The sequence below is a fragment of the Culex pipiens genome, chromosome 2, assembly GCF_016801865.2.
Source record: "Culex pipiens pallens isolate TS chromosome 2, TS_CPP_V2, whole genome shotgun sequence".
Lineage (NCBI taxonomy): Eukaryota > Metazoa > Arthropoda > Insecta > Diptera > Culicidae > Culex > Culex pipiens.
The window spans coordinates 51,612,902-51,625,212 of record NC_068938.1 but is presented as its reverse complement, the minus strand read 5'-3'; the positions used below and the strand labels follow the sequence as shown (position 1 = coordinate 51,625,212).

The window sequence follows — 12,311 nt, the reverse complement described above, 5'->3', positions numbered from 1 at the left end:
GATATAAGATCTAGGATACGTTCTAAGCAAGTGTTGCGACCAAATCACCAACACACCAAAGAAACGCATGATTGCCTACTGTCTATACGCTACCAACAAGATCGCTTGGCACAGTGGTAATAAGTTTGACCGTCATTCAACGAGCTCAAGTTCAAATCTTGTAGAAATTAAAGTTTTTTTTGTGTTTTTGTAAACACATCATGAGATATTTTAACAAGATTGAAAAAGTCCAACAACAAATTGTCAGTCGCCAGAGATTCTGAAGATACCAAAACCTTCCAACAGATAACCTCATTGATCGCGCACGCCAATGACTAATCACTCTAACTCAAAGTACACGCAATCTCGAGTACATCGCTTCTATCACTCCTCTACCCAGAATTGGAGTTGAGTGAAAACGACGTCCCCGAGTTGACAGCCATATTGAGCGCAAACACAACTCTCCGTTGATCTGTTTGCCAGTCGTACACACCGTCATCTCTGTGGCAATCCAGCATCCACCACAGCCTCGGCATCTTCTTCTGGGCTGATTGTGTGTGCGCCCCAGAGGTTTAAACTAAGTCACTGGTACCAATACAAGCCCGGCTGTACCAATACAGGTGCACGTGTGGCTCGAGATTGGTTGAAGTCGGTGAAACCGCGAAATTATTTATAGTCATGACAACGCGGGGGCATCTCGCGGCCGGACGAAGTAACGAGAAAACTAAAACACACACGTTCGAGAGGTGGTGTGTGCGTGAACGTCGTGGTACGTCCGTGTTTGTGGATGAAATATACTAAAATAAGCAGACGCGCAGTGTAACACATTTTCGGCTTAGCCGCGACTGAGGACGACCGACTGATGCTGGGTTGTTTATGTGTGGTTTGGGGAGAAAACGAGTGTTTTTTGTTCTGGAATGTCAGCGTTGTTTCCACAGTCCACTGTATTCAGAGCTTGGTTAAAGTGAAAGAGTTGGTTCTATTTTCGTGGTTGTATCAAATGGTCGTAACGCTTGCTTAGGGCGTTTCCTAGACCTTTTAGCTTTTCAAAATGGCTAATTCTGAGGTATCAAAAGGACTTAACCTTAGACATTGACAACAACTCATCTCGCTTAACATTGATGCTTGTTTTGAACTCCAAGCAAAGCTTATTTGTTGATACCGTGGAGGGTCTCCCTTATCCCCTTAAAAAGGTGGAGAATCAACACTTTCCGTTTTCCAAATCCCGTTCCTATCTAAGTCAGCTATGTTTGACTGCCATGGTAATACGGATCTGTTCTGGTAAAATTGGTTTTATTCCCAAAGATCAATCCCTCAAATCAAACCATCCACATTAACGACCCCCGGGTCTTTTGTGGTCTCTATTGCAAGTTTCTGCTCGAACCTTGGAGTCCGAAGGCTTGAATGGGGAGAGCACCCAAACCTCTTTCTACTCCAAGGAACCTTCCACCCCAGTGTTTGAACTGACGAACTTTGGATTGCGAGTCCAACCGCCGCCAACGATTCCACCGGAGTAGGCTTGGTTTGTTGTGTTGTTTGTACTTATGGCATTTAGACGACTCCTACACCTGGAATGACTTAACGACCTAACAACCAAGGCCGGGACCGATATTTTACTTCCTCATCCGATGGAAGGTTGCAGCAGATGGAAAACGAACCCAGAATCATCCGCTTACAAAGCGAACAGCGTAACCATTCGGCCACGCACTGCCAATCCCTACACAACTTAAAAAGCTTGAAAATCATCTACATGACGAAATCCAGACTGCAATCCGACGTCACTTTTTTTTCCTAACAATTTTCAAAGTTTTCCAAATTCCTCGCAGAAATTTCTCAACAAAGTCCGTTAGAACCGCTGCGGAAGCCAGCTCTACAATAGAGTTGACGGCCAAACGGTACCCCCCGCTAGACACATCATCAAGATAAGCCGGTCATCTAATTTTGGACCGTGTGCTGCACGCCAAAATGGCGAAAGTAATCACGGGGTCTATTTACATCCTGGCCGTCGCGCCGGTTGGTTTGTTGTATTTTCCTTGTTTGCTCGTTAAATTTCCTCTGGCCTAACCACCGAGACCGCGTTCAAAGATACGTGATGGCAGCAGTTTCGGGGAGGTCGAAACGGTTTACGACGACCGATCGGTCGATTGATTTGGTGCAGATCGTGACTAACATTTGAAAAGGGTGGATTAAATTTGTTTTTTTTTTGCTTCAGATGATCACAAAGTTAAAAAAAATATCAACGTTTAGAAACGATAGTTTGTTGGACATTTACAGACATTTTACTAGATTTCAGGAAATGGATGGGTTTAGAAATGTTATTGAAAGAAAATGCTTTTCAGCAGTTCGGCTGAACCAGCCACTATTTATGCAGTGTCAGTCAGGCTGACAGAAGTAATTATCGTTCGTTGCCTTTCAAGTGATTTTTTGAAACGTATTACAAGTCTGAACTTGCTCCACAGAATTTACATTTTTCATTTAGCCAAAAATACAAAGAATGAAATAAAATAAAAGTGTATTTTTTTAAATTGCAAGCAAATTATATCAACAACCCGTGCAAACTACCCCACCGGTTCAAGTCGATCGATCATGCCGGAGATCTCGCAAAGCAATAACCGGTCATCGACGATCCCTAAATGCAGCGCGTATTCAGCCCAAGTCAGGGTGCCAGCTTCGCATATTTGCCCCTTTTATTCGCCTCAACAGAGCAGCAATCCCCTCGAGAGATGCTGTTTCAGCTCGTGTGAGAAACTTGAAAGAAACCCATTCAGGGTGGTGGACGTCGTTCCAAGTCATGGCTGCGCTCTAGAAAAACGAAAACATCATCATAATCGCGAGGCGGCAATCGTTTGCAGTCGTCCCCGAGTTGTACAAAGCGCTTTATGTTTTTGCAAGTTGTAACCCTTCTCAGCATTTGTTTTTTGCTGTACAGAGCAAGTAGCGAACGTCAATGACGTGCTGTTATTAATAATAACTGCAAATTAAGCTGGGCTTAAGCCGTGCCGGCTTGAGAGGAGGGGTTGTTCGGTACCTTCCGGATGGCCACGATGACTGATGGAGGTGACCTGTTGACCCCGTGGGACATGCCCCAAGAAAATGCGCCCCTCTTGTTGAAGTATTGGAAGTCGGATCACAAATCGAGAACGAGGCCCCTGAGATGCTTCAACGTTAATCAGAGGTCTAATTGATTAAGCAGCTTGGCAGGTCGTAAAAAAAAACATTCTGTCGTGAGCATTTCGAATTCCACGCGTGCAACGTCTGCCAAAAGTGCAAACGTCATAAAAACTTAAATGATTAACGTGTTAATTAAACTCCAAGGTTGAACAGCTATGCTAGATTTGCTAGATTTCAAACTATGAAAAATAAACATTTGTGAAAAATATCAAACAGTTCTTTAGATAACTGAACTTTTTAGAAGCAAAAAGACCTAGAGGGATACCGTGGAGATTTTCCCCTATCCCCTTAAAAAAGTGGAGCATCAAAACTTCCCATACTCCAAATTCCTTCCTTCCCGGCTGTCATGGTGTTAAGGATCAGATTCAGGAAGAATTGGTTTTATTGTCGAGTATCAATTCCTAGGAAATCTATTTATTTCTATATACATGGCGAAATCCAGTCTGCAATCCGTTAGAATCACCGTCTCCAAGCGAAGCGAAGCAAAAATGAGTACAGACCAGACTCAATTATCCGAAGGCCTCAGATGAATTTCACTTCGGATAATCGAATCACGAAAAAATGTGTTTTTTTTTTGTCTTATTTTTAAATCCAAGATGGCGGCCAAAATGGCAGTTACAAAATACTTTAAAATTGAATTTGGTAATTTTAAAGACTATCAACCATTTAAATTTGATTAAAACGGGGTCGCAGAACTCTAATTTGATGTTTGAAATAAGAAAATAAAAAAATAAAAAATTAAAAAAATACGAAAAAAAATGTTTGTGATTGGATTATTTGAAGTCCTATACAAAACTTCGGATAATCGAAACTTCGGATAATCGAGGCTTCGGATAATCGAGTCCGGACTGTAGTCATAAATCACTAATCGATAATGACAGATATCTTTGCTTAATTCCTTAACAAGTTTCGCGAACATAAGTTTGCACAGCCGTTACAAAGCATCTCCATCGGTGTCAGGATCGCCAATCTTGCTCAAAAAATCATGCAGACATGCACCGCGATTGCATCGCGCGAGTGACACTTCCAGTTTTTAATGGTATGTTAATGAAGACGTTCTCGAGGATCAAACCGGTCCTTTTAGGTTGTTATTTTTTACTAACTTCGTATTAACATGTATTAGATACCCGACATAAAGCGCTAGGGCGATAAAAAAATAAACCTGCCAGCAAACATTAGGCAGAACGTGCCGGCGACAATTTCGAACTTTTTTAACGATGTTTCAGGTTTTACTTTATGGATGTTCTTAAGTATGGCTGATTATGTCGGGCTCAATCGGCGGGAAATTGATTTGATAAGCAGAAGGTTAACGATCGACATTCCTGTCTTTTTAAGAGTTGGGGAAAAGATTTCACTAAAACGATCCAATTTGTTATCAAATGTTGTAAAAATATCTGCCAGCATTAAAATCTCACCCTGCTTGGCACAAAAAGCTTTTAGAGTGTTGCGAAACTATCCAACGCAACGCGGCGGCAAACAGTTTGAAAATTTACAGCTAAAATATGACTTATTTACAGATGAAATTAACACTAACCGATTCCCTCCGCACTGGAGGCACTTGGTTGTCATGAATTCATCATTTTGCGTGAGTTTAACGATTGGAAATAATTTAGGTATCACAACAATTAAAGCAAAATGTACTAAACATAAACGCTTAAGGGACGAACACAATTATACCTGTGGCGTAAGTTTCAGCACGTTACAAGTCACATTCAGCGGCAGCAGGCACACAGGTACGCTTCGGACAGAGAGCAGACTTTCAACAGACCCGGGATTATTTTTTGTCAGTGAGTAGTTTTGTTATAAAAGCTAGAACCATTTTTGATCGTAATAAGAAGTCTAATTTTTGATTTTAGAATTATTTTTTTAGATCTTTGAAAGCAAAATAGTCATATTTCTCAAATATTTTGAATGAATTAATCAGCAATGAACTTTCCTTAACGATGGAATTGAAACATGATGAAGTCTGAAAAGAGCATCAATGAGAATGCGATATTTTCCTCAAGGAGGTATAAGACTGTGACAGACAACCTCGCACTTTTTGACAGTTGGTCTGCCTTGTTTGTTTACCTGCATCTGTTTTCAGAAACGTCAGCCTGCATACATTTTGCTTTGTTTGCGAGTTTGGCAAACTGTCAAACACGAAATAGGGCCAGTTTGTTTGTTTGTTTGTTTGTCATAGTCTAAAACCTCCTTTAGAAACACCTGATTCCAAACATTTAAAAGCGAGATGCAGGAGTTTCTTTTTGTTGAGGATAAAGTCTCTTGAACATTGTGTTGTCCAGTTTGATTACATAATTGACATTTAAGAAGTTGACGTCAGTGAATGCTTAAGTTTTGTCAAGGTATGATAGAGACAAAACTAATTTTTAATGAATTTCCTGCCAGTAAATAAAATAGAAAATATGGGTATAAATAAATTTTGAACAACCATGCCTCCTTCTTACTTTTGCTATCCTTATAGATAAACGTGGGGGCGCATGGTTGCTTAATACTTCCATATCATTGATACCCTACATTTACAATTTTATTTATTGGCAGGGAATCCACTAAAATTCAATTCTGTCGATTGGATCATGTTAAGGGAGCTCACATTTAGCATACCTCGAACAAACTATAGTGTTCAACACTCAAACGCTCGGGTAGTCATTTGACCCTTATTTTTTTCCCTAAAAATCTCATAACTTTTGGTAGAATTGACCAATTTGGATGCTTCCGGTTGCAAAAGATCCAGATTTGTCTATGTTTTGAACTGTCAGATGGGGGATAAATATGGTCCACTTTTACCGGAGATATTCCGGATTCCGTTGGGGTACTCGGCCCTCCTATTTGGGGTTTAGGTCAATAGAACAAAAATCATTTCACAGAATAATGCCGGAAATGATGCAAAACTTCAAGGCATCATTCTAATACATCATCCTGCATAGATACATGACATGGTCAAGACCTTCGGGCACCGAAACAGGTTCCAACCGGAAACGGTTCACTGAGCTGATGTCGATTGGTGCCCAAATGGAACCGGCTCCGGTGCCCCGTAGAAAAAAAAAATAGGGGTCAAATGAACACCCGAGCGTTTGAGTGTTAAAGTATCGACCATGCTTATTCTGATCAAAAATGAAATTCACTCGTTACTATGTTATTTTCGTTGAGTAGTGCAACATGGAGGGATTATTTCCGTCAGAAACGGCACCACAGGCGAAGCTCGTTTGTTTCCAGAGAGTTGAGAGAGTTTGTGATCGAAATGGGCAAATTTATCGGATAAATGAAGGCAAAGAGTTAGAATTCGTTAGAAACAGGCGCAGTGTCATCCCGCAACGCAAAGGTTAGACGACGATAGAGGTAGAGTAGAGAGAGAGAGAGAGAGAGAGAGAGGGGAATTACTTTCGACGATTAGATGGAAATTAGAAAGAGAGCATGATCGGGGTGAGTAAGAAGAGGTGAGTGTTGAGATAAATAAAAAAGTAGTTGTTATTGTTATTTAGTAATAATTTTATTTTTATTATTGCTAGAAGTGCACTTGAATCATTAATCTAAGAAAATCGTTAATAATGATAAGAGATAGTAGATTATTAATTAATAACATGTTGAGTTTCTTTTGCGGACTTGTTGTTTTATTTGCTTATTATTCGGCCGTTTTTTTGTGGTTAGACAAATTAGAAATTATTTAGTCGGCTGTCTGCTTGTACGTGTTACTATTAATCGTCATTACTTATCAAGAAGAGACACTAATATTAATCCAAATTAATAGAAAATGATTACAATGTTAATGATGGGTTAATTTTTCCTTACTGGTTTCCGGTTGCAACACATTCGGGCATCCTTTTCCTTCCCCTTTTCACAAAGGTGAGTGAGTGCAGCGCGCTTGCATTAATACGCGTGGGTTATTTTTGTGAGATGTTTGATCCCTTTTCTTGCTTAGTGTTGATTAACAAAGAGGCACGCGCATTAGACTTGTTATTCCAATCAGCAATTGTGTGTGTGTGTGTGTGTGTGCGTGTGTCCTTCTCTTACTCGCTAGGCAGACGACAATCGTGAACGGGTTTTTTAGTAGACAGAGTTGGACAGAAGAGACAAGGTTGCGCAAACTTTCACCGCAGTTATTTTCTTTTTTGTTTTGTCTTGCGTTAGCCGTTTCTGGATTGTCGAGTCACACACACAAATGAATGATGTTCGGCGCATTCTGCATTCGAAAGTATTACATAGTAAGGCGTATTAATCAAGAGATTGTGATAGCGTTATTATTAACAATATGATCAGAAGAATAAAAAGAGATTGTTTTTTGCTAGTTTTGTTTTCAGATTAGTTATTATTGGGTTCTTGCATTTGTTGTTTGCTTTTTTGATTCCATCCGCATCTGCATTCCTCTTCATTCCTTTTTTGTTGATTTGCTAGTTACGTTATTGTTTTATTTGCAATTCCATTTGCAATTGTTTTTTGTTTGTTTTCTTGCTTGTTAATACGTTAATATATAAAATATAGACTTGTTTCCATCTTGCTAGTGCGGAAAAAATAAAATTATTTTGTTTCTGCTCCGCCTGCCTGTCCACTTAGCGCACTATACAAAGTATAAGTTAACTCCTAACAGTTAAAAACACATCTAATAATTAATAATTTCTGAGATTACGTGTTATTCTTGCCCCACACACTTTTTCCCGTCTCTATCTCGAGCAGCAGAGGACAGTTTTTGTTTGTGTTCGAGTGTGTGAGTCAGTGTTTGTGTGTGTGTGCGTGCTTGCATTTTAAGTTAATGCGTGAGAATCGAGGATTCTGCATTGATTTTTTGTTGTGTAATAAAGATTTTGCTTTTTAAGTAAAATAAATCGGTAAAAAATCTCACGTCTTACTTGCGCTCGGCGCCGAGCCGAGCCCAAATCTAATATATTTTCTTCTAAACAATAAACAATATTAGCACACGCAACAGCTCCTAGCGAAATGCGACACTCGTGTTTATTATTTACAAGTGCGCGTAAGTGAGTCCGGATTGTTTGTTTTGTTCAACACATTTGCGTTAAATTTGTGTTGCGGTAAAATTAAAGAATACTTTGCTTTTTTTATTGGAGAAAGTGACAATCACTCTCTCGCTGAATTCCTATTGTCACCTGAAACTGACACGCGCGAAACCAACAATGCATTTTTTGTTTGTTTGTTTTGTTTGTGGGGGGTAAATATTTCGAGACTACCATGGCACCAAGTTAATACGAAAAACGATCTATCGAATATGCATCTTTCTCTCTCTTTCTCTCGTTCATACGCAAGGCATACTAAGATTATGTTTTTTGAGTTTGTTTTGTTCAACTCTTGTTTGATTATTTTGCTAGATGGATGATTTTTCGCATTGCTCAAAATATCACTTGCATAGAAATAAACTTGTCTTTGAAATTTTAACAATCATATTGCACTTAAGTTTTCTTTTTAGAAATTGTGAAATGAAAAAAATAGGATCAAAAGGCAGAAGATCGTTTTTACAGAATACTGCGTTATTTGTAATGAGAGAACTTCCTACATAAAAATTAAGAAAGCAATTTTGCCGGAAAGTGTTTTTCTCATTGCCATAAAAAATTGAAACTTTGTAAAAGGCCGAATTTTCCTGAACATTTTTATGAACAGCGAATCATTAAAAAAAACTCAATGAAAATTTTTTTTAAGTGATATTTTGAGCACCGCGAAACTTCAACGCAATTAAAGTGCAATTGTTTAAAAAATAAATTTTTGTGAGTAAACGTGAAAGGTGGGATACTTGTTTGTGTGTGTTGTTGCTTTTTAAATATCATTTCAAGCACGGAGGATTCACAATTCACTAAATGGAAATTAAAATCTGGATCAGGGACAGGGAAATGAGACTAAAAAGTAGTGTTGATGCGGGTTTAGATGTAGGCACAGACAAGCAGACATGATTCTTAGTTAAAGTCTGTTTGTCTGTGCGTTACTCTACTACGGGGCGTTAGTCATCCGGGAAGACGTTCGGCTGATAACCGAGAGCGCGCCTGCACGGTCGTTTGTAGAGATTGTGGTGGAAGAGCATGATATTTTTTGTTGTTGTTTTGTTTTGGGGTTTAAGTAAAGAGACTTAGTGTTTTGTTTGTGCGGGTTTTTTTTCTTTTCTCCTTAATCGCTCTGCTTAGGTTTTAGATCGTTATTGACAATAGGTTTTAATAGAGTTCTAAACGCTGCTATAGAGTTATTATCAGATGTGTAAGATCTTGGTTGTTTGAATTATTATTATTAGATGTGAGTGCAGTTTTGTTTATAACTATTTCAGAATTAACAATGATTAAAAACAAAAAAAGTTATTAAAAATAGAGTTATGTATATATAATAGAAGTATATATATAAATTATGTGTGTTTTATGCGTGTGTTGAATTGCTGATTATTGCCCCCTAGCCCGGTTTTAGTAAGGATGATCTCGAGGCGCGAATTGCCTTCTTTGAGTTTTGATTGCACCTACACTGTGATCGGCGTACTCCTGGAGCAGCGGGTTGCCGGCGGCGGCCAACGCGGCGTAGCTGGCGTAGTCAGCGTAGGGCGCGGTCGTGTAGAAGAGGCCGGTGGTGTGGTCGATGGTGGGTGGCGCCGAGCCGGGGATGAGGCTAGCGCCGGTCGTTGGCACTGAGATTCGTGGCGACAGGATGAGCGGAGCGCCAAGCGGGTTGGCGGCATTTCGTGCCGCGGCGGCCAGCTGGTTCTGGGCGAGCGTGTTGATGGCCGCGGGGTTCATGAGACGGTGCTCGTTCGCGAGCTGCTTCCAGCCGTCGAACGTCGTTTCGAAGTTCAGCTCGGCGGCCATGGCCTTCGTACTGGAGTCCCGGTACGTGCCGTTGATGATGGCCAGTTCCATGAGCTGTCGCTTCTTGAGCTCGTCTTCGCCTTCGGCATGTGGCACAAGCAGTTTCCGAACCTCCTCGAGGGCTCGCTTGATCTTGACGGACGCTCGGTTCTCCGTGTCCTCGACGGTGATCAGCACGTGCAGATCGTCGGACAGGTGCTCCCAGTTGGGTTTACCCCGGTTGGCCTCCTCCTTCTTCTTGTCCCGCATCGAGCCCTTCCCCCGGACCATGATCTTGCAGCCGGTTTCCTGCTCGAGCTGTTTCGCGGTCATTCCGCGCGGTCCGAGAATTCGACCCACGAAGTTAAAGTCCGGATGCTCTTTGACTGGCACGTAAACCTTCTCGTTGAGTGTGATCAGCTCGCCATCGGCGTCCGGAAGCGTCAGCGGTTCCTTCGTGACGCCGTTGATCTGGAAGAGCGAGGCTCGCACCTTGGAGATCTCCTCGTCCAGCAGGCGCTCCACATGGTTGAATACGTTCGGGAAGGCCGCCAGCTGTTTCCGATCCTTAAGTAACTGTGCCAGATAGTCCGCAATGCTCTGCGTCGACTGGGAGTTGTCCGAATTGCTGTACGTGCTCATCTTGTGGCCTGTCGGGGTGTGTGTTCGCTCAACCGCTTGTACAATTTCTTCCGTTCTACGCGAATCAATCGCTTCTTCGAGCTTCTCTTCTGTATCAAATGCACTCAACAACTGCAGTGGAGAAATAGAGATAGAGATTCAGATTAGACTCCGCGCAACTCGGACTCGGTTCTGCCAGTATCCAACCTAGATCGAACTCAGTGTTGCATCTCCATCGGAATTCCAACTTGTTTTGCCAAAATTTCTCTTTCTTCCTTTCACTCGCGTGTTTTTTTTCTCTCCCCAAAAACCAATTTCTTTTTTTTCGGTGACGACTCCAAAAAAATCGTGATTTAAAAAAATAAACTTTTATTCGTCACCAACACTTGCGCGCGCGCTTCTCACACTACTCTGCACCGCCCTAAGTCGCTCGTGCGCACTACACACCACACTCTATTCACACACTGTCGGTGTTAAGCTGCTCCTCGGCCCCTCCTCTTCACACGGTCATTCGCTGTCGCGCCGTCGCCTTCTGCTGCCGCTCCAATCTGTTTCGGAATTTCCCTCAAACGAGCACTAATTGAGTCTGTGCGGGCGTGCTGCGGGCACCAAAATGTGCACTTTTTCGCGAATTTGGACGACCTCGCGGGCGCGAATTCACCGAGCGAAAAAAAAACGCTTAAGTACCACGAATCACCAAGCTTAGAACAAAGCTTAAGCTTCACGCGTAAAATGAGCCTAGTCGTTGTCGGCGTACGTGTGCGTGTTCTAGTATGCGCGACTAAAACACTTTTATCGCTACTCTAGCGCAATTTCCAAACGGGTGTTGTACAAAAGGTTTGTATTACTGTTCCGATTAGTGAGAAATGTAAAGGAAATTACACACGCGCGCAGAATCCACACGACTGTTCCGACGTACGGTTGAGTTGACAATAATCGAACGGAACTTGCCCGAGAGAGAGCCGACCCCTGAAAAGAACGGATCGCCGCGGCGCACACACACACGCCCAGAGGTAGAGCACAGTGTGATGATCTTTGCCACACAGCAGCACACAGAGGTAGATGAGGGCGAGCGTTGGTGTAACTGTACATGGCTTAAGTCGACTCGGTGCTGGTGTGTGAGATGCTGCCGATTGATGACCAGTGCACACAGAGCTAAGAGCAGAGTCGGAGTCGGTCGGCCGTGCGCCACCTTTGGCTTTGTTGGACAGTAACCGAAGGGTGGTGGGAGTTTGGAATTGTTCTCAATTAAGAACGATAATTTTAATCATCTAGAATTCTGGAGTACAAATTTTAAAGATCAATAACAACATATAATTTTTGCTTTTTGAGAGTTTTTAAAACCATGTTTAATAACTTTAACGGTAGTATTCAAAATCATTCAAAAAGCAAAAAAAAAAAAAAAAACAATAAAACTTGGTCTATCGGACCTCTAAAACCAAACTCCACAATTTCTCGACAAGAAATTTTATGAATTCTCAAATGATTATAAATTAAGTTTAAATCTTTCAGGGCTTATTTTTTTCCAAGTCTATGATTAGAAAAATCAATTCATGTTTATGATTAGAAAAAAAAACAGTCCTCAGTGAGCGAAAATTAAAGGCTAGCTTTGAAAATTTTGAGCTAGGGGAAGTTCTCGTATGTTTGGCAGGTTAAGCACTCGCTCCTAACTCCATCCAATTTGCTGATTTCTACTATTTAAACAACTAATTTTACAAAACTTTTGATAGAAACTTGCTTGCTCACATCTTATTGAGCTATTTATCACTCGAGGTC

At 41.3% G+C, this 12,311-nt stretch overlaps 1 protein-coding gene across 4 annotated transcripts in view; it reads right to left on the bottom strand.

Moving 5' to 3' along the window:
• LOC120423139 (protein held out wings) overlaps window positions 1-11,480 on the bottom strand; it is a 42,697-nt gene extending 31,217 nt beyond the window's left edge. For 3 of the 4 annotated variants that reach the window (XM_039586822.2, XM_039586820.2, XM_039586821.2), the window contains exons 1-2: window positions 10,743-11,480; window positions 9,597-10,667 (exon numbers count right to left, since the gene is read on the bottom strand). In XM_039586822.2, coding sequence (XP_039442756.1) covers window positions 9,597-10,556 — 960 coding nt within the window. In that variant the 5' untranslated portion in view covers window positions 10,557-10,667; window positions 10,743-11,480. Of the gene's footprint in view, window positions 1-7,938; window positions 10,668-10,742 lie in introns of those variants that run through there. The other variant, XM_039586819.2, reaches the window with a different exon arrangement.
• Between the last annotated feature and the right edge of the window lie 831 nt (window positions 11,481-12,311).